The following is a 20,812-nucleotide window of genomic DNA, read 5'->3' on the forward strand; positions in this document are numbered from 1 at the left end:
CCTATGCTCATATCAGGCAGGATAAACTGGAAGCTAGAGCACTTAAGTGCATTTTTTTAGGCTATCCAGAGGGAGTAAAAGGCTATAAGCTATGGTGCATAGAAAAAGGGAATCAAAGGTGCATAATTAGTAGAGATGTCACTTTCAATGAAGATCAAATGCCGTTGTTAATGGAGGCTTCATCTTCTGACATTTCTGATTCAAGGGGAGCTCAAATTGAGGTGGAGTTTGCTGATCCTGCCCTAATGTCAGAAAATGAAACTCTAGAGGATGAATCACTACCTATTGAAGAGACATTGGAAGAATCAACTGAAGTTGATAATCTTCAAAATTATCAGTTGGCAAGGGATAGAGTTAGAAGAGAAAAGAAAGTGCCTAACAGGTTGGGATATGCAGATATCATTGCATATGCTCTTGTTGTTGCAAATGAGGCAAACAAGAGTGAACCTACAAGCTACAAGGAAGCTACTGAAAGTACTGAGAATAGGCATTGGTTGAAGGCTGTGGAAGAGGAGATGTTATCTCTCAAGAAGAATAACACTTGGACACTGGTGAAAAAGCCAATGAATCAAAAACTTGTTGGCTGCAAGTGGATTTACAAATTGAAAACAGGAATACCTGGTGTTGAAAGGCCAAGGTACAAGGCAAGGCTTGTTGCAAAACGCTTTACTCAGAGAGAAGGTATAGATTTCAATGAGATTTTTTCACCAGTTGTGAAGCAAACCTCAATCAGAATAGCACTATCTCTTGTAGCTCAGTTTGATCTTGGACTTGAACAAATGGATGTCACCACTGCCTTTCTTCATGGAGAGTTGGAAGAGACTATATATATGAAGCAGCCTGAGGGTTTTCATAATGGTGATGAAGACATGGTGTGCTTGTTACAAAAGTCTCTATATGGATTGAAGCAATCCCCAAGAAAGTGGTACAAGAGGTTTGATATGTTCATGCTGTCAATAAACTTTGAGAAGAGCAGTTATGACAGTTGTGTTTATCGGAATGGATCAAAACGTAAGGATCAAATTCTTATTCTCTTATATGTTGATCATTGGGAAACATATTAAAGAGATCAGAAACCTCAAGATCAAACTAAAAGGGGAATTTGAAATGAAGGACATGGGAAATGCAAGTAGAATTCTTGGAATTGATATTAAAAGGAATAGAAAGAAGGGGGAGTTATTTCTATCACAGAAATAATACTTAGAAAAATTCCTCTCTAAGTATGGTATGATTGATTCCAAACCAGTTGGAACTGCTTTGGCTGCTCATTTTAAGTTAAGTCAAAATCAGAAGCCAAAATCTTCTGAAGAAGAGCAGTATATGCAGAATATTCCTTATGCAAATGTTGTTGGAAGTATTATGTATTGTATGGTGTCAACAAGAACATATCTTGCTTATGCTTTGAGCATATTAAGCAGATTTATGGCAGAGCCTGGAAAGGCACATTGGATTGCTTTGAAGAGCTTGCTGAAGTACCTAAAAGGTACTTGTGGTTTGGGAATCTTGTATAAGAGAGACAAGGAAGATGGTTTTGCAGTGCAAGGTTTTGTAGACTCTGATTATGCTGGCTGTGTAGATACAAGGAAGTCTTTATCTGGTTATATTTACACAGTTCATGGAGGAGCTATGAGTTGGAAATCTTGTCTGCAAAAGGTGGTAGCTCTTTCAACTACAGAAGCAGAATATATGGCTGCTACTGAGGCAGTGAAAGAGGAGCTATGGTTGAAAGGATTCAATGAGGAGTTGTTTGGAAAAGATGAGAAGATCATCTTACATTGTGATAGTCAAAGTGCTATATTTCTCATTAAAAATCCAATGTTTCATGAGAGATCAAAGCACATAGCTATCAAGTTCCATTTTATCAGAGAAGTTGTAGCTTCTGGTCAGATTAAAGTGGAGAAGATAGCCAGTGAGGAGAATCCTGCAGATGCTTTGACTAAAGCATTACCAATTACTAAGTTTCAACATTGTTTGGACTTAGTGCAAGTTCAAGACTTGGATGAGGAGAACTAAATCAGGATATTACCCTGGTTGTATGCTTTTAAGAGCATGATGGAGCAGTACAAGGTGTTTGTAGATTGAACCAAGGTGGAGATTTGTTAAACTATGGTTCTAATCTACTGTTAATGGCACTTAATCCACCTAAATTATGCATGTGAGTTGCACATGATCTTGGTCACGTGAGCTGCACATGTAGATGGTAGGTGAAGCTGATTCTTGGAGGAAAAGAAAGAGCTCTTATTGGCTGATATAAGAGGAAGGCACATGGGATCATGTGCCTCGGTTTGTCTATATATAGCATCATATCTGTTGTGCTGAAGATCAACGTGAGAAACACTAGAGAGAGAGAGCAATACACTGGAAAACGCGAGAGTAAGAGAGAGAGAGAGAGAAAGAGAAACTTCTCGTGGTTTGGGTAGGGTTTCTGCTAGATCTGAGCTGGTTTGTGCTCATGATCTGATCTTATTGTTGTGTACGTGTAATTGTTGTAATCTCTGGATATAGTGGATTGGAGTGTGCTGCTCTCGGGGATGTAAAACTCACACCGAGTTCGAACCTCGTAAAATTGTTTGTGTTCATCGTGCTTCTTTGATTATTGTGTGTGTGTGTGTGTGTGTGATTTGTGTGCATGAGTGTGTGTGTTGATAGTATAACTGTAGAATCACTCATTTGATCACCTTAGATTCATAACAACCCATTTAATGATTTTTTAGCAAATAGCAAAAAATCACGTGTTCTTTAAACTATTTCTGAGAGAGAACTAGTTTTCCCTACAATAAAATAAAAGGAGATGTTTGAAAAGTGATTCATAAGTAGGAAAAGTAAACTTTTTTCAATATCTTATAATTACTAGCGAACGTGAAATAATCACTAGTAGTGACATCTTCAAGTTACTATGATTTAATTTATTTTTATAAATAATACTAACTGAAGTTTGTATTTATTAAATAGAAGTGCAAATTACACCTACCTCAACCCTCATATTTAAAAAACTATGATAAATTGTCTCAAGTTTAATTATAGCTAATATTTAGCCCATTTCACCATTGAATTTCTGAAATTCTATTTTATTCGTGACAGATATTGAGTAAGTTACATTGTCATATACTCATGTCCTAAGATTAGATCTAACTACATCTTGATTTTATGTATTTTAAAATGGGGTTTTTATACATAAGTCCCTAACCATGCATCTTTGTAATTCTAGGTTTAGGGGATATATATTTTTCACCAATAAGCACATCCGTTTAATATTTATTATAAATAAAGGAAAAATTCATGTATATGACAAAATTATACCAACCATGTATACCCAATTCTTAATTGTAACCCCAATTTAATCAATTTTGACCACAAAAATCCACTTTTGACTTCTTTTTTTTTTTTTTTTTTTTGCCGCCGGATTCCAGCGTAGACTTTTTTTAGTGTTTTTTTTTTCCGTGATTGTGCTGTCATTAACGGTAATTATATTGTCACTGACAGTACATTAACGTAATTATACTGTCACTGACAGTGCATTAACGTAATTGTACTGCCGTTGACAATACATTTATGTAATTGTACTGCCGTTGACAGTAAATTAACTTAATATCTTTTTGTTATTTTTTTTAAATTTTGTTTCACTTATTGACAAGTCAACGTAATTATATTACTGTCGTTGACAGTAAAATAACTGTAAACACAATAATATCACTGTCAACCACATCAATATTATTTATTTATTTTTTGGTTTTTTTGCTTTGTTTGAGTTATTTACGGAGTAACGTAATAATATTACTGTCAATTATTGTAATATTACTGTAAACATAATAATATTATTGTGGTTGGCGGTAATATTACTGTTGTTATAGTAATATTAATGTCAACCACATCAATATTATTATTTTGTTTGGGTTTTATTGTTTTGCTTGACTTATTCAAGGAGTAACGTAATAATATTACTGTCTATTATTGTAATATTACTGTGGTTAACGGTAATATTATTGTTGTTATAGTAATATTACTGTCACTCACAGTAATATTAATTCTTTTCTCTTTTTATTATGTTTACATTTATTGAACAGTCAACATATTAATATTACTCTATTACACAATAATAATGAGTTTTGTTGTGTTAATATTACTATGCTAGAGATTAATACTGTGTTAAACTGTAGTATAGTTAATTTTACTGTGTGTAACAGTAATATAGTTAATTACTGTCAACCACATATTGCTGCTTAAACGGAAAAAAAAATCGAAAAAGTCAACGCCGGAAACCGGGAGAAAAATCAGGAAAAAAAAAGTCAACGTCGGAGATCGGTGGTTGACCGGCGGTGACGGACGAAATTGTCCATAAAAATGTGTTTTAGGTCAAAATTGAATAATTGTAAAATTTGGTGTCAAATTGAGGTTAAATAAAATTAAAGGATGAAACTGGACCATATTAAAGTATGAGGGGCTATTTTAGTCTCTTACAAAAATCTGAACGATGTGTAGATGTTTTTTAAAAGAGTTTATTGTCCGGATTTCTTTATGAATAACCGCAAGACCATGTGTAGACTTTTGTTAAATAGGCTTATTTGTAAAGAGTCCTTTTAAAATATTGCAAAGATCTCCCTTAATTTTTTATTTTAACTGCAAGTTGAATTTAAACTCATTAAATAGTGTTTGTATGTTTACTAACATATTTTCTTTAAAGAACAAACATAAGAAAAATTAATAATATTGGAATATAGTTTACACTTTTTTATTTAAATTTTGAAAACCGAAATATAAAAAAAAAATTGTTCCATAAATTTTCAAATAAAGTTGGCAGAATTTTCATAAGTATAATTTTTTTGAAGGACCAAAAAGAAAAGGAATTTTCATAGTTGTTTTATTAAAATTAACATCGGATCAAAAATCAAAATCGTGCATAAAAGCCCGATTGTGATAAAAAAGATCGAAAATAAAAATATATAAAATTGAAAGAAAAATATAATATAATATATATATATATATATATATATATATATATATATATATATATATATATTAAGTATATATATATCTCTATGGCCCCCAAATCCCGCCCCCCTATTTTCCACGCTTTATTTTTTGCCCCTTTTAATCTGAAACGGCGTCGTCTGGTACTAATCCACCAATCACCGTGTGCCTTTATTTTCTTTTCTCTTTTCTTTTGGAATATGCACGATCGACCTCTGTGCTTCTTTCTTTTCCCTTTTTCTTATTTTCAAAATTCTTCGACGCTTCAACGGGTGATCCACAGGCCTACAATTCCTGACTTTGACCGCCGCCTCGTACGCAGCCGCCGCTTCGTTCGATGACCGTCGTCGCCGACGCCGCTTCGTTCGATGCCCACCGCCCCTGCCGCCAACGTCAGTTCCCACCTTTTTTTCCTCCAATTGCAGGCTTCTTCACTTTCGATCTCATCCGCAATTGGATTACTCTGACTTGTGGGCTCGTAATTTTTTGGGTGCACAACCTTTTTCTCCAATTCTCCCAGTTTCTATTCCCATGCCATTCATTCTATTATCTTCCTCCTCTTCTTCTCCACCCCTTTTCTGCTACCAACTTGCCAGGTTTTGTGCTCTTTTGCCCCCGATTTGTTCGATAAAACTTTTCCCTCTTGTTTTGCTCTTTCTGTCGGTCCTCCGGTCACCTCCACCGACGCTTGCAGTCGAGCTAAGGCAGAGAGAGAGAGGAGAGCTACAAATCATCTTACATATTTTCACAGTGTATGTTTTCTGCTCCTTGGCTCTCTTTTTGCCAATTTTAAATATAAAGTATTATCCATTCGACTTATTTATATTTTTTCGTTTTGATTTACCTTGCTTTAGGAGGCTGATGAAGATGAACTTGAAATGGATGATGACGAAGATGATGAGGTAAATGCACTTATTTTGCAGTTATGTAAATGGATTTTATTATTGCAACTTCTATTACTTACTAAATGCATGTCTGCTTCAATGGTGTATTATTTCCTATAATTTTAATGCTTTGATTTGCTCGTTTTTCACAAACTAAAAATTGATATCATGATAATATTGTTAGTTTTCAATTTTTTTAAGATAATCTTTTGCAGTTTGCTGGGACTCACGTGAGTTACTTTTGTTGTTTCTCTGACTTGCTAAATGGAAATAATTTGATAGCGAAGATAAACTATGGTTAATCTATGTATAGCTCTATATTTGTCTCATTCTAAATATAATATATGATGTATTTATATGCAAGAAAAGAACAGTGATGGTTATGAAGATGACGAAGCAGAAGAAGACGAAAAATGAGCCGAGTGTGAATGCAAATTAAATTTGTTCATACAGTTTGAACATAAGAAGTTTTTTTTTTTCACTTGTTTGCCTAATGATGTCTGTGATGAACAAGTTTAGATGTTTTTGAAGAATAAGACTAATATATGTGGATAATATATTCTCAACTTCCTTTCAAGTCCATTTCAGCACTTTCGGGCAGCCCCTTAGAAGATAGTATTAATATGTTAATGCTCTTGAATACGTAGAGTATAATATGATGCTTCGCTTTTAGACATTTAGATGCATGAGTAATGTTGGAATATTTACCCAGATGTTATATTCGAAGCTGTTTCCCTTTTCTTTGAGGATCTTGAGCAGCTTCTCAACAATTTGGCGCTTGCCGTGTGAGTTTGATTTTCTTTATCTATGTTGTTTTCTTTTTACCTTTCCGTTATTACTAATGTGTTTATTAATTTATTTTGATACCAATTTCAATCTACGTGGTCAACATGTTTTAGATTTAACTAGGTTGATGCTCATTTTCACGACTTCAGCCGTAGCACTTTCAGGTAATAATTTATTGTCTTTGTTGTTCCGTTCTTTGTGTGTATGTTTTTTTTATCCGGGAGAAATTTATGTCTTTTTCTTTGTCCTTTTTTTAATCTATTATTTCATATACTCGAGGACAATTTCGGCAATTAAATTTCCTGATTTTGAGCTTTTTGGGTTTAAATTACCAGCATAGGTGCAAAGAGGGTGAATAGTTTGTGTGTTGCCCTCAGAAACTTTTGTAAAAAGAACAACTTCGATGGGTGAGTTCAACCTTATCTTAATCAGAAATTATTAATGTCATCGATGAAATTGTCTATTGGCACAAGATATTGGCTGGTTTATTGCTGATAAAATACATGTTAGCTATGTTAGTAGTTGTGCCTAATGGATTGACTATATGCTATACAATTTATTTACCCCTGCTAAATTTCAATATAGTTTCTATCTTGCCACCAATTAGTGTACTTAAATTATTGCTCCAAACGGCATCTTCTCAAGTATTCGGACATAATGGCCCTTTTTTCTTTTTGTTTTTTGTCGGCCTTACCAATTTTTGTTTTTCTGTTTTGTATGTTGAGCGGGTTTCTTGGATGATCAGTCTGTACCAGACATAGATTAGTCATTAGCCTGATTCTGGAATGATTTATTCGAACATGTTTTCATTACCGGATTTAGTTTACAGACACAATGATTTTTTTTTCAATTTTTCATAATTTCAATATTAATTGTTGAGTATTTCTTTTGCTCTGTTTCACTCTGATTATACGAAGTTAAAATGGTTCAATTTTGTTTTCCTTTTTTGCAATCTCATTTCGCGTGAGAACATACAAGTTGATATTCTGTACGACGTTGAGATGGTAACATTTTCTTAGGCTAACATTTTTTTTCGTTGTCGTTTAATTTGAAATGTGTTTTAGGTGCTACATTTAGGTCAAAACCCTAATTTGTCCTTCTATATGCATTAGTCTCTTCTGGACTATGAAAGACACAAGACACAAAGTGACGAGCTTCAACTGCCGGTAGCAACACTTACTGAAGTTTCTGCTTTTGACGTTGATGTGAGTTCGCATTTAATATTTCTTATTGCATGGTTCTTCCAAGTTTTTTTATAAATTGAACACTTTCCTTTGTTCTGCGAAGGTGACCTAATATATTAAGTGCAAATATTGGGTTATTTGTTGGAAAATCTCTTGATTCTTTGGAATTTTTATATTTGAGGAGAATGTAAGTGTAAAGATTTAATCATGAACCTGATTATTTTTATAACTTTAGCCTTGCTTAATATGCAAAGAATCCAACACTGCGACGTTGCGGCGTTTCTTTCATCTGAGATTCCTCTAAATTTGGAGGACGGCGGCGAACAAAAAGAGTGGTAGCGGAAGATCTAGAAGAGCAACGAAATTGAAGTTCGTCGGCATCGAATTTAGGTTGGTTAAATGACCTTGATTCTCCACCGCTGTCGTGTAATATACATATTCTCTTTGGGGGAGGCAACTCCACCGTTTGTTTGCTCTGTAATCTTTTTTTTTTCTTCACTGATATTCATACCGTATTATTTTTTATGGGTTATTTGATTTTTTGGAGTCTGGTCTTGATCGTCTGCTATCAATTGTTTAGGCTTTCTAGCTTGCTTCTGGTGTTCCCCGGCGAATTTAAAGAAGGCGGCATGATCGAAGATGGCAAGACGAGGTTATTTAGGAACTTCGATGTTTAGTGATATACTATCGTGCACGTTAACTGTCTTGCCAAGATCAATCTGGCGGGCCCACTCGATACTGATTGGGTCAACAATTGTTGAATATCGACAGGTAATTAATCGAATTGTGTTCAGACTTGTTGTATTATGATGAAAAAAAGCGTAATTTTGTTTTGTATATGTTATTTATTGAGTTATGTTTGGTGCTTGAAGGACTTGATGCGACTTCGAATGTTGCCAAACCGATAAAGGATCAACTGTGGCCATTTTGGAATTTTTTTTTTGAAATTTTATTTAAAATGAAAGAACTCACAGGAAAGGTTAACAACAATGAGGACAACTAAGATACCAAACTACAAATTAGAAAGTTTATTTTTACTTACTAAATTCCAGTCTCGCGTTTTGTGATTTGTCGAAAGTTACTATATGCTTAATTTTCCCTTCTCCATTTTCTTTTCTGATGGTGTTTTAGTTCTTCAGCATATAGAAATGTCCTATGTCGTAGAGATATTATGTTTGTATGTTCATGGTTGTGGATGTATCTTCTCCATCACAGCTTCTTTTACTACGTGTTTAATTTGAGTTGTTCTGATTTATGAGCCTTACCAAATTTTCTTTATATTCTTTTTTGTTAATTGACTGCAACTTGTTTGAGTGCTTTATTCAATTTGAGTACGTCTGATATTTTGGACTCTGAATAAATGAGGCCAATTATTCTACAGTTTTGAATAACAGGAGTGTTTCTGGTGGAGTTAAAATATGGAACTTAATAAAACATTGCATATCACTTTTTCCTAAACTATTCCATGTGTTTTGAAGGGATTTTTCCCATTTAGGCTCATTTGCTGGTTTATTACCAATCTTAGACAGGTTTCTATTGGTGATAGCTTTCTTCACTTCCTTTGGAAATTATATATATCTTGCTTCCTTCTTCCTTCTTTCCTTCTCGTTTTTAGTTTTGTTTCTCTGTAATATGCTAAAATTGGAGTTCATGTGTAGGTCTTATCAGCTTTCGGTTTAGTGCACAAGATTGTTGCATTTCAGAAGGCTGCTGATTTTCAGGTGAAGATTTGATGAAGAATTTATTTATTTTTCATTCAGCTGGCTGAATCTGTGTCTGCAGCCTGTGCCTATGACACGCTTATATAACATATTTCTTTCGCGTCTGATTCTTCAATTTGTTTATTCAGTCTTCCGCGTTCCTCCCCACCTAAGTTTTGTGCATTGCTGCAAATTCCGTCCTTGCTGATTGTTGTAATTTTCGCTTGTAATATTTTTTGCTTCCGCTGTTGCGCTGGATGTTCCTGATACTTTTACAACAAGGTTTTGTTTGAGTGATTCTGTTGCACAAAGATTAATTTAGATTATGTGTAAATGCATTGGTATTCTTTTTTAATTACTACATTTACTGGGCATTGCCACCGCGCCTTGCGCGGTGCCCAAGACTAGTATATATATATATATATATATGTTTTCCCATAAATAACATGTGAGCAAAAGTGGGATTCAATAATGTTGATGTTCATTGATTGGATCAATGTGCAATTTGCATCTTCTTCTCCATTGGCAAGCACACTTTAAACGTTTAACATTTTGGCATATGCATCTTCTTTATCTAATTTTTCTTAGTGGTTTGGTGGAAAATACACATTTTCCCCAACTTTGAACATAATATAGTAATTTGCATCTACATCCTCTAACTTTGAACATAATATAGTAATGTGCATCTACCTTCTCTTACTTTGGTATTTTAGCAACCATTATTATTCTTTTTTCTTTCTTTTTTCGGAATATGCAGCCCTTTTTCATCAAATTTAATTATTTGGTTAATGTCTATTTTTTTTGGACGTACACAATTCAAAATTTATTTCCAATTAATCAGTATTTCATTTTTTCTTTTAACCTATCCAATTCAAAATTTATTTCCAATTAATCAGTATTTCATTTTTCTTTTAACCTATCCGTATTACATTTACGTATATGGCATGACATTTTTTTGTAGATGCAATAACAAGAAAAACAATTATATTACTAGCAATTGTGAACTTATATAATGAAGTAAAAAAAAACATTAATCAAAAGGTCTTTTAATCCATGTGTGCCCCCTCATTGCCCCAACTCTTAATATTTTTTTAAAATTTATATATAATTTTCATAAATAATAAAAATAATGTCCAAGAAATTTGAGATGTAAAATTCACAAATTAATTTAAAAAAAAAAAAAAAAAAAAAAAAAAAACCCTTATTTTTCCTACTCTACCCCTAAAACTAACGGACGACTGACGGCAAAATGAATGAAGGAGATGTATATGTCAAATGATTAAACGTTTGGAACGTACTTGCCAAAAGACCAAAATTCAGAGGAGATGGATGCAAATTACCCTATATTATTACGACATATAGAAGAAATGAATTAAGAAATAGGAAGAGCAAAGTATTATTAAGAAACGAAAAAAGCGTCTCATTTCTTATTATTCGTTACATAAACAACAAATGAAGAATGGTAGCAACTATATATGGACAGGATCACAAACTATAATTAATTCCCTTCTCCGAACCTGCACCTATTTTTTGGGGATATGATCAACTGAATCCACCCATCTCCCGTTTTCCTATTCGACAAAACCAAAAGCTAATACTTCCTTTAAACGTCTCCGAAAAAGAAAAAAAAAAGAAAAAGAAAAAACTCGGTACAAATTTTTAAACTTCAAAAAAAAGACCTATACGCCATTTTACAACGCCGAAACGAGGGGGGGGAGGACTATTTGTACAGAGGGCACCTTTCACATGAAGTAGCTAAGGGATTTCTTCCTTCTGGAGCCACCTTCGCCGTAAAGTTCGTTCCACTGGATAAGCTCCGTCATGTTTATTGACTCCGACGAAACGCTCGCACATACCTAACCAAAAATACAATTATTGAAAAATTATAAAATTTTGAGTACATTTATCATATATTGTATAATAATTTAATTGGTTTCACTTAGGATTGTAAACTAATATTTTAAAGAAAAATATAAACAAAATAAAATTATTCAAAACCTTCGAGGGTGTCTTAAGTTCATTAATTGTGACGCCAAATCACATTTTACCGAATTAACCACAGTTAATTATATTTTAACCTAGCGACGGTCGGGGTATAATAGGAATCACGAAAAAGTAGTTACTCACCCTTTCGTGAGCAAATTTGAAGTCGTCCATATTAAGTGGGCGAATATCAGCACTGCCACTCAAAGCTGGTGCTGGTTTACCTTCGGCAAGAGCAGCATCCTGTTCCTGTAATCGACTCTTCTCGTTAGATGAAATCATAGACACTTTACCCGAAGAAAAAGGACTCAATCTTTAATCTAAATATATTATTCTTCAATGATAATTATATATATAAAGATAAAGATGTCATTTAGTTTTAACTTTCTCATCTCCGTAATCGCGAATTAAAATTTAAAAGACTCCCTCGACATTAATCAAATGTAAAAGCTCACATCAAACACAGCAAAATTACCTTTTTCTCCTTCTCCAGAATCTCTCTAATTGGACGATGAGCAGCCGTCACACACAAATTCTGAAAGAGAGAAAAAAAGAAAATATTACGGATAAGCCCGGTCTTGCAAATCACTTAGACAGATCCTATCCGAATTAGTACTAGCGGAAAATTTCCGATTTTTTTTTGGAAGTGAAAAACTAATTCCAATTCCGTTCCTTAAAAAAAGGAGAAAATCAGAACTTCGGAAATTGAAATGAAAACACTTGTTCCAAAATTGGACAATTCCGGATCGGAATCGGCGAAGTTCATAAATTTCCAATTTTTAGCCACATAAAATATAAAATACTTAACAATAATGATACCATAAGTCTAAAATTTTGGGTAAAAATCGGATTTTTGGAAATTAAAATCGGGTCGAAAATCGGAATCGCATATATATATTCCAGTTCCGGTCCAAAAAAGTTGTAAAAATCATAAATCAGAATTTGGAATGAAAAATATTGTTCAAATATCGGAAAATTGCAGATTGGAATCGGGCATGTCTAATAAATCGAACCTTAAGATCACTTCCGGAATAACCATCCGTCATATTTGCAACAGAATCCATATCCAAATCGGGAGACAAATCCTCTTTTGCTAGTATCACTCCGAGTATCTTCCCTCTATTAGCAGCATCTGGCAAATTGACCATCAATCTGCGCCACCACCAAAAAAAAACATTTTCAGGCCAAATAAATAATAATAATTAAAACTTATTTTAGAAGAATATTATCCGTCTTTGATTTATTATACCTGCGTGGGAGCCGCCTAATAACAGCTTCGTCAAGATCATAGGGCCTATTAGTGGCAGCAAGTACAAGAACTCGTTCGGTATCTTTAGTTCTAAGCCCATCCCAGTTCACCATAAATTCATTTTTCATTTTACGCATCGCCTCGTGTTCTCCCGGGTTTTCCCTTCGTCCAAGCATGCTATCAACCTTGAGAAGAAAAAAATTTAAAAATATATGAGGTTGATTTTTTTTTTTTTTTTGTTTTGGAAGAAAGACGAAATGTGAAAAGGCTATATATATTTGCGTACTTCATCGACAAATATAACGCTAGGAGCAATTTTGCTTGCCAACGAGAAAACAGCCTTGACGTATTTCTCGCCCTCGCCAAACCACTGCAATTGCAGATGATAGATTAAAAAAATGGATTAGATAATAAAAATAAAAATAAATAAAAACACGTAAGATAATGATAAAAATAAAAAAAGTAATTTATTAGAAGAAACCTTTGAGGTAATACTGGACATTGAAATGTTGATGAAGTTTGCACCAGCTTCGGTTGCAACAGCTTTTGCGAGCATAGTTTTTCCCGTTCCGGGTGGACCAAATAAAAGAATACCTTTGCATGGCTGCAAAAACACCAGTAATTAATACTCAATTAATTATTGTTTAAATTTTTTTTATTTTTTTTGGCAATGTGCTAAATTAATAATTAGCTTTTTTTAGGGAATCAATTATATAAAAAAAACTCGAGCCATTAAAAAATTAAGGGAGTGAGGATGGAAAATTAACCTTAGTGAGTTGACCTTTGCAGAAAAGTTCGGGGCGCTGTAAAGGGAGCATGACCAACTCCTTGAGAGTATCTTTGACATTTTCGAGTGCTCCAATATCATCAAATGTGACACCGATATCACTCGGAGGGATGACATCAGCCAATAGCCTCTTTTCAAATTCATTCTCTGTCACAACATCCTGCGCAAGTCAAAAAAAATATATTTTAATCCACTAAGGCCTTGTTTGGGAATTTATGATTAGGCTTGATTGACAATATAATCAAGAACCGACATTGCTACATCAAGATTTGGCACAATAAAGCCTTATTACACAAAATCATATGAAGGGTATTACGCGATACAAGGAATGTATAATTACAAACACGAGCTTTAAATCTATGGTTGTTAAGATTTTGAAGAACTTTCCCCAAACAGTTTCGGGAATTTCTCCCTCCAAGATGATTTGATTGCTACAGTAAAAAATGTTAATATCACTACACTTTCCAAATTTTCTTCTAGGGCAAATTACGGCCACCCCCTGAGGTATGCTCAAATTACGAAAAAAAAAAATCTCATGTTTGGGTAATTACAATCACCCCCTCAACTATGTATTGTCTTACGAAAAAAAACCCCTCCTTCAGTAGGTAAATTACGAAAAAAAACCCCTCCTTTCTTCTAAAATACTTTTTTTTTGCAAACATCTTTAAACATGTATTTCTCGTCTCCTCCCAAAACATAAACAAACATTACTTTTATTATCAAATTCCTCCCGAAAACGAAATAAAAATAAGCACCAAAACTACTCCAAACATAGCCAAGATAATCACATATTACATTATCATCATCGCCAATTCAATCAATCCAATCAATATTACCAAACAACCGAAGCCCAAAGATATAGAGCAGTTAAGTATATTATCACCTTCAAAGACTTCTTCGAACTCTTGGAGTCATTTTGGATCGCGTGTAGAACCCCAATGCCATAGTTAATGCTGCGATACGAAAGTACAATACAAATTTACTTTTCAACGGGCATCTATTATTTATCGTTAATAAAAAAATAAGTGGCAACTTACTATTACCTCTCTGTAGAAAGAACGAGCCTCCCGTTTTCTGCAGCTTCAGTATTTTCCATCAAATAGTGGCTTAAAGCCCAGCCGACCACCTTTTCCGCACCTTCGAAAATATTTCAAATAAAAAAAAAACTCTTTTCAATTTTTTATCCACAAGTTTCTGCTAATTTGATTATAATAAAACTAAAATAAGCTTACTCTCGATTGTAAGTGTTTGGTCTTTAATGTTCAAAGTCTCGAGTCCGTCACAGTCCATCCCGTTACGATTGAGAACCTGCATTTTAGAATAATATGAGGCAAATTTCGAGAAAAAAGAAATTTGAAAAAAAACATTAAAAGAAAATTAAATCAAATATCTCACAGTTCGTAAATTATTCAGGTTTGCTTTAAGTTTCAGGGTTTCGGCATCTCGTTCCAATTGCTGCTTCCAACTGACGAGGAGTGCTTCGTCCTGCAATATTTTAATAAGCATTATTATTTTATTGCATGTTATCGTCACGAACGAATCGTGTTTGGGAATCGAGAACAAAACCTGAGGCAAGTGAATGGTGACTTTATTCGGGAAAAGCTTCGACAGAAGCTTCGTTGCTTTTGTAACGTCCTTGGTTCTATCATGCAACCTTCCGAAACTATCCTGAGGTTTACCAAAATTAAATCATATGAGTCACTAAACAAGGTTTAATAGTAAAACATTTAAAATTAATGTTCGTAAATATTCGATACTCCCTTCGTTTCAAATTAATTGCAAGATTAAAGAATTCTTCTTTTTCCATATTATGTCACTTTAGAATATAAATTGTTTCCTCGAAAAAAACAACAGAATATCAATGTTGATTTAGTTACTTTGTTTTCCATATTTGCCCTTATTATTCCTAAATGCTTGATACATGTGCCGACACTTTAAACGACAATTATATTGAAACGGAGGAAGTATTAAATATCTAAATCGATGTTCTTCAATACACAATCAAACAACAAAATAAATGATAAAAATATCGATTATTATTGATCAACAGATACTTACAGGGAAAGCCAAGTCAAGCAAAGCAGTCTGATTGCTTCCAAATTTCGTAAAAAGCAAACCGCCTGGATGAGACTGCACCACCAATTACAAAAAAAAAGAATCTTTTATTTATGCCACAGTAGAATAATTAAAAAAGGTCGTCTAATGTATTAACGGATGATCGTCGAATAACTTTTTACCTTTTCTTTACGATTGTCGGTCTGAGTTTGCGAACCGATGATTACGACATTATTAGGAAGCTTATCCAGCTTCGTTTTGAATATAGCATACGACTCCGAATTTCCAGCCATGGACTTCTCCGCATCTTTCATAAACAAAATGAATGGCGTGTCTCTGCTCATATCAAATACGGCCTAATAATTAACAACAAATAATTTAGCATTAGAATTAGCCGGAATAAATAAATACATAATTAAATAAATAAATACATAAATAGATAAATAAAAAGAGGCAGAATTAGGAATCACCTCAAACATGGTGTTAATAAGTAACTTGTCAAGATCCTCCACGCCTGAGGTATCCAAGCGAAGCTCGTCGGCTAGAGATTGAACAAACGAGAAGAAAACGAAATCAATATTTTTTTTTTATTTTTTTTTATTTTAATAGAGCACGATAAGTTGAGAGTGAAAGAGCATAGTGAAGAAGAATATTATATTATCACCATTGCAGAAGAAACCGTGACCGGTATCGCAGAGACCTCCGAAATCAACTCCGTCTTGCATTGGTTTGTCGAATCTTACTCCAATTTTCGACACGGGATTATCTTCAAACGGTAGAAGAACCTTCCCTCTCATTCCAGAAGTGGGGCCCCTAAAAATCCCGTTAGAAAAAAAAAACAGTCATTATATACATTTACGCACATATATTTAACTCAGAAAAAAAATGTATTGAATCATCAAAAGTACCTGGCAGAAGTAGTGGCATATAATCCACCAGAAGCAGGGCCGACGAATTTAACTCTATCACCTATAATTCCCGATAATCAGGTAGATAGGTTAGAAGTAAAGCAAAATTAGAGAATGTTTATTTTAATGTAAAATATTATGATATTTACCAAATTTGATTGGAACATTCTTATTAGTTGCGTTCGTCGAAGATGGTCCGTTATCGGTTTCATTTTTCGTCGGCAAATTAGAGGTTTCCGCTTCAGCAGACGAAAGTCCAGTATCCTTTGCAATGTCTGTGGGCCCCGGATCTTTTTCTGTATTGTTTCCCTCTTTCAACTTTTCGGCATCTTTAGAGGAACCCTACAATACAAGAATCATCAATAAACGACAATGCACAATATTAAATATTAAATATTAATTTATTTGGTGTAATCTTTCTTACTCCCAAAAATGAATGGGTGTCGAAAATAAGCAATCTAGCCCCAAAATAGTGAGCAAGCGCCTTCGCCAGCATCTCCTGATAAATATCCGACCCTGAAATAAATAATAATAAATAAAGCCCGCATTATAAGGATCACATACAAACAATTAAAAAAGACGAGTACTTTACGGAAAAAAAATAAAAATACGACAATATGCAACCAATCAGAGACCTGCGGGACCAGAAAGCAAGATTCTTGGATTCAATGTCGGAAGTTCGGATGTAAATTTAACTTGCTCCCTGTGCTTCAGTTGTATAAACGACGCTGCAATAAGCACGCTTTTTGTGCTCTCACTGCAAGGTGAATAGAAACAAAAATTGTGACATAAGAATCGGGTTTTTTGAATATGTTGTACGTAAATGGATTTGAGCCTACCTCAAATAATATGGGAAATTATCGAATGAAACATCCAACTCTCGCCCATCAAAAACCGCCGCAATTATGTCCTCTCTAAATGCTGCGCCACGCAAACAAATCGCTGATAAAGATGCCGGCACAATATCCCTAATCCAATCCCTTTCTTCCTATTTAATAAAAAAAACAAAAAAGCAATATATGCTTACGTATGAGTTACACGAAATTCAAAATCAAGAAGCAAACAAAATTAGTTGCGAGTAAAATAGATATTCACGCCACAAGTATATGTTTACTTGCCTCAGATCCCGCTTCAATATTGCCGTCAACGGGGAGCATCTTGGCATCTTCGCTCCCTAAATTTGTAGCTGAGTTGACTTCTTGACCATCAACATCTTCTTCATTAAGAACGGGAGATGGGGCCCGGTTATTTTTACCACTGGCCTGAGAAGTGGGTTTGAGACGAGACAAATCTTGCCTCAAATTAGAAAGCGACGCCAAAATCGAAGCGCCTGCCACAGCCGATGCGTCACCCGCTCTCCGTTCGACAGGGACTGCCTTTCCAAGATTTGTGTGGACATCTGTCGAAGAAGGGGTCTTGATTATACTATCGTAAGGTAGCTGCTGGAAAATCTACGTGAGTGGGGTTAAGGATAAATTCCACATGGACCAATCGGTACAAAGAATATAAAAATAAAATAAAAGGCAAATAGAAAAGGATACATATGTATGGTTTCCAAGAAAACCGAAAACCACTTCGTCGCCTGAATTGAGATCGCAATTGGTGTTTTTCTTGATTGTTTTCCCGTTGACTTGCACACATCCTTTGCTCCCTCGACTTTCGAGAATCGCAACGGCTTTATCTTCGCGCTGATTATTTTCCAAGAAAACATCATTACAAAATGGCAAATGCATGACATAAAATCACATAATTAGTATCGTTGACAGCAATATAAAACCTGATCGAGCCTTATCGAGCACAGATTGGCACTAATGGTCTGGTCCCGGATCAAAAGGTTAGCGTGTTTGCTCGAGCCCACCAAGAAATTGGTTGTGTACACAGAAACAGTGGGGTTCTGCCAAATAAAACATCAAGAAATCCATAAAGATTGGAGCTTTTTAATTGAAACAAAAAATCCAAACTAAATCGAACCAAGAACAAGAAAATAAAGGCAAAAGAAATCACCTGTGAAGTTTCTGTGAGAAGCCTACACCAAGGGGAGGTTGTTTCGTAACCTTGGTGCTGCTTCCACGAAGTGAAAGAGCTCCTAGTCTTGTCCGCGGCGGCAGCCGCCGGCGCAACCCCTAAAAAAATTTCGATTAATTTCCCCCAATTTTCAGTTTTTTCCACACATGCACCATATCAAGAAACAATTTCTTTCTACATTGATTTCAACGAAGTAATAAAAGTAATAAAACCCAACCTTCTGCGGCCACAGGAGTAGCCAAGGACACGGAGGCGTCGGCATCTGGGGCGGTTGTAGCGGCGGTGGCGGTGACGTCAGCGGCGTCAGCGGCGTCAGCGGCGGCGGTGATGGGCACAGCCGGCGGATCAGTTGAGCTTACTTCCTTCGGAATCTCCGCCGGCGAAGCCACCGACGCGCTCGGATTGGTGCTGTTAATCTTGTCGCCGCAGCTTTCACCCTACGCCAAAACCAAAAAAAAAAAAAAGAACGCTTCAGAAATCAACGGCCCTGATTGAGTAATCCAAGAGATGAAGAAGCCCAACAGCTCTTTATCAACGAGCGTTTAGAGAGAGATTGGAGAGAGAGAGTGCCTTCTGACGCTTTGGGGAGGAAGGTTTGTTGTGAGTATCATCGGACGGCGAAGACGATCTCTTACTGTTATTCGACGGCAGAGATCCACTTCGCCTCGTCGACACCATTTCAGCTTTTTTCTTCTTCTTCCCCTTTGTTCTTGAATGCGATATATCTTTTTTTTTTCTTTTTAGAGAGAGAGAATATTATTTTATGGGAATATCTTACACTGTGCAATTAAAAGGGAGGAAAATAAGAGAATCGTAGTGAAATATGAGAGTGTAAGTTGTGGGTTAAAATAGTAATACCCGATTCCTCAGGGGTATCTATGCAAATACTGTCACACGGGGGCTAACGGTGCTCGGACCGTCGGAGGCTCACGTTAACAAAAGCGTGCTCGCGTCAGCTGGCCGCTCTTAAATTGCGCCGCTTAAATTACGCATGCGGTTGACGGTGCTTTTGCACTTTTCTTCTTTTTTTCTTGAAGAAAAGGTTAGGGGAATGTGATTTTTGCTCTTATTAGATACTTTTATTTTTGTGCTTTGATCTCATCATCTAATTATGTATGCCTTATTCTTGGTTTTTTAATTCACTATTAAATTCTAGAAATTAAATATATTATTCACCAATATGATAATATTCAAAATTTCAAACTAATTACGGTCATTTAAAAAATTTAATGTTATTTTTTAATAAAATTAGTAGCATCTTCCGATTAAATTTGTAGGTGATGACTAAAAAGGAAAAGATCGATAATATTGCTAATATACTATAAATATGAATGAATTATTGTAAAATAGTGGACATTATATAGAATTGCAATTATTTACTACCATATGTTTACAATTTTAATATTATCTTTAAAATGAGGAGCCAAACTTTTTGTTAATTTCTTGTTCGGTTATATTTCTCCTAACAATTCTGTTTTCACTGTGACGCGCCAGAACACTACAATAATGCCGAGAACAGGCAAGTCTTAACCAAAAAATAGAGCTTGTCGTTGTCGTGGTCGAAATGGGATGGAACATAGTGGAGCGGCTTCGGAACAACTACAATTTAGCTTATGTAATGGGTAATAACAAATGTTGTACTCATAATTGAATGTATCATATAATAATGTGATATTGGAAGAAATGTGGAGAAAATCTTGAAAACTTTGAACCACCTTCACCTTGGCATATGTTACGCACTAAATCAGTCAGCCCACTCAACAATTCTTCACACAAACGTATGGCACCATCGTTGTATCAAATGAACAGCAACAATCACAAGTATGCAGCGGAAATCGAACAACACAAGCAATTTACGAGCAACGCTCAACCTTTATTGATTCACTCACGAACAATACAAGGAAAGCCCTTGGTGCACACAAAGAATCCTCACAACAGATGCTATCGATTGCAATCTGAGTCCCTCTATCTGGATGGGTCGGATTTGTGCACTCTAGGGCTTATAAATACAAGTTACAATGCAGTTTACACACTAAACTGCCAAGGGACACATGGCGGCACGCAGGCCAGCCACTTGGCACACTAATACAACATAAAGGGACGGTTTTCTAAGCCATTGCTGATGCCAACCGCTCCGCAACTGCCTTCCTTAACTTCCCGAGTCAATTAGCTGTCCGGCTTGCCCAATCGGCGCGCGCGCGCGCCCAAGGATCGAATCCGCCCGCACGCGTGCAATTCAGCTCGCTTGCCTTGCCCACACTTGCCATGCCTTTCTCGGCCAAG

The 20,812-nt window shown here is 35.2% G+C and overlaps 1 protein-coding gene, 2 long non-coding RNA genes and 1 pseudogene across 4 annotated transcripts; 3 read left to right on the forward strand and 1 right to left on the reverse strand.

Annotated features, from left to right (window-relative positions):
- The first annotated feature begins 1,227 nt into the window (after window positions 1-1,227).
- LOC148771022 (secreted RxLR effector protein 161 pseudogene) lies at window positions 1,228-2,013 on the forward strand (annotated as a pseudogene).
- Window positions 2,014-5,128: 3,115 nt separating this feature from the next.
- LOC148771023 (uncharacterized) lies at window positions 5,129-6,822 on the forward strand. Its single transcript, XR_016031016.1, has 3 exons — window positions 5,129-5,720; window positions 5,823-5,870; window positions 6,565-6,822. It is a non-coding gene; the product is annotated as an uncharacterized LOC148771023 (long non-coding RNA).
- Window positions 6,823-6,881: 59 nt separating this feature from the next.
- On the forward strand, window positions 6,882-9,911 carry LOC105950625 (uncharacterized). The gene is made up of 5 exons (XR_016030782.1): window positions 6,882-7,045; window positions 7,751-7,843; window positions 8,077-8,212; window positions 8,403-8,593; window positions 9,481-9,911. It is a non-coding gene; the product is annotated as an uncharacterized LOC105950625 (long non-coding RNA).
- A 983-nt stretch (window positions 9,912-10,894) lies between these two features.
- Window positions 10,895-19,528, reverse strand: LOC105951678 (uncharacterized). 2 transcript variants are annotated; one of them, XM_012975127.2, is made up of 28 exons: window positions 19,100-19,528; window positions 18,747-18,966; window positions 18,509-18,627; window positions 18,282-18,398; window positions 18,046-18,192; window positions 17,623-17,955; window positions 17,344-17,492; window positions 17,140-17,261; window positions 16,929-17,020; window positions 16,654-16,846; window positions 16,505-16,565; window positions 16,261-16,409; window positions 16,067-16,137; window positions 15,779-15,952; window positions 15,600-15,671; window positions 15,108-15,209; window positions 14,937-15,026; window positions 14,774-14,849; window positions 14,585-14,678; window positions 14,425-14,494; window positions 13,522-13,701; window positions 13,236-13,358; window positions 13,041-13,124; window positions 12,755-12,939; window positions 12,519-12,657; window positions 11,981-12,040; window positions 11,650-11,754; window positions 10,895-11,378 (listed from the first exon to the last, which is right to left on the reverse strand). In XM_012975127.2, the coding sequence occupies exons 1-28, from the start codon at window positions 19,205-19,207 to the stop codon at window positions 11,265-11,267; spliced, it is 3,549 nt and encodes a 1,182-aa protein (XP_012830581.1). In that variant the 5' UTR covers window positions 19,208-19,528; the 3' UTR covers window positions 10,895-11,264. The 2 variants fall into 2 exon arrangements, with proteins under 2 accessions (XP_012830581.1, XP_088672873.1); XM_088816747.1 differs by having other exon boundaries at window positions 17,344-17,488; window positions 17,619-17,955; window positions 19,100-19,325.
- Between the last annotated feature and the right edge of the window lie 1,284 nt (window positions 19,529-20,812).

This window comes from Erythranthe guttata, chromosome 4 (genome assembly GCF_056151865.1).
Source record: "Erythranthe guttata isolate IM_541 chromosome 4, IM_541, whole genome shotgun sequence".
Taxonomy (NCBI): Eukaryota; Viridiplantae; Streptophyta; class Magnoliopsida; order Lamiales; family Phrymaceae; genus Erythranthe; species Erythranthe guttata.

Coding starts and splice junctions, on each gene's coding strand:
- LOC105951678 (XM_012975127.2), bottom strand. CDS start 19,207: ATGGTGTCGACGAGGCGAAGTGGATCTCTGCCGTCGAATAACAGTAAG. Junction 15,953..16,066: donor TTATTAACACCATGTTTGAG/GTGATTCCTAAT, acceptor GTTAATTATTAG/GCCGTATTTGATATGAGCAG. Junction 15,210..15,599: donor TGCTTGACTTGGCTTTCCCT/GTAAGTATCTGT, acceptor GGTAAACCTCAG/GATAGTTTCGGAAGGTTGCA.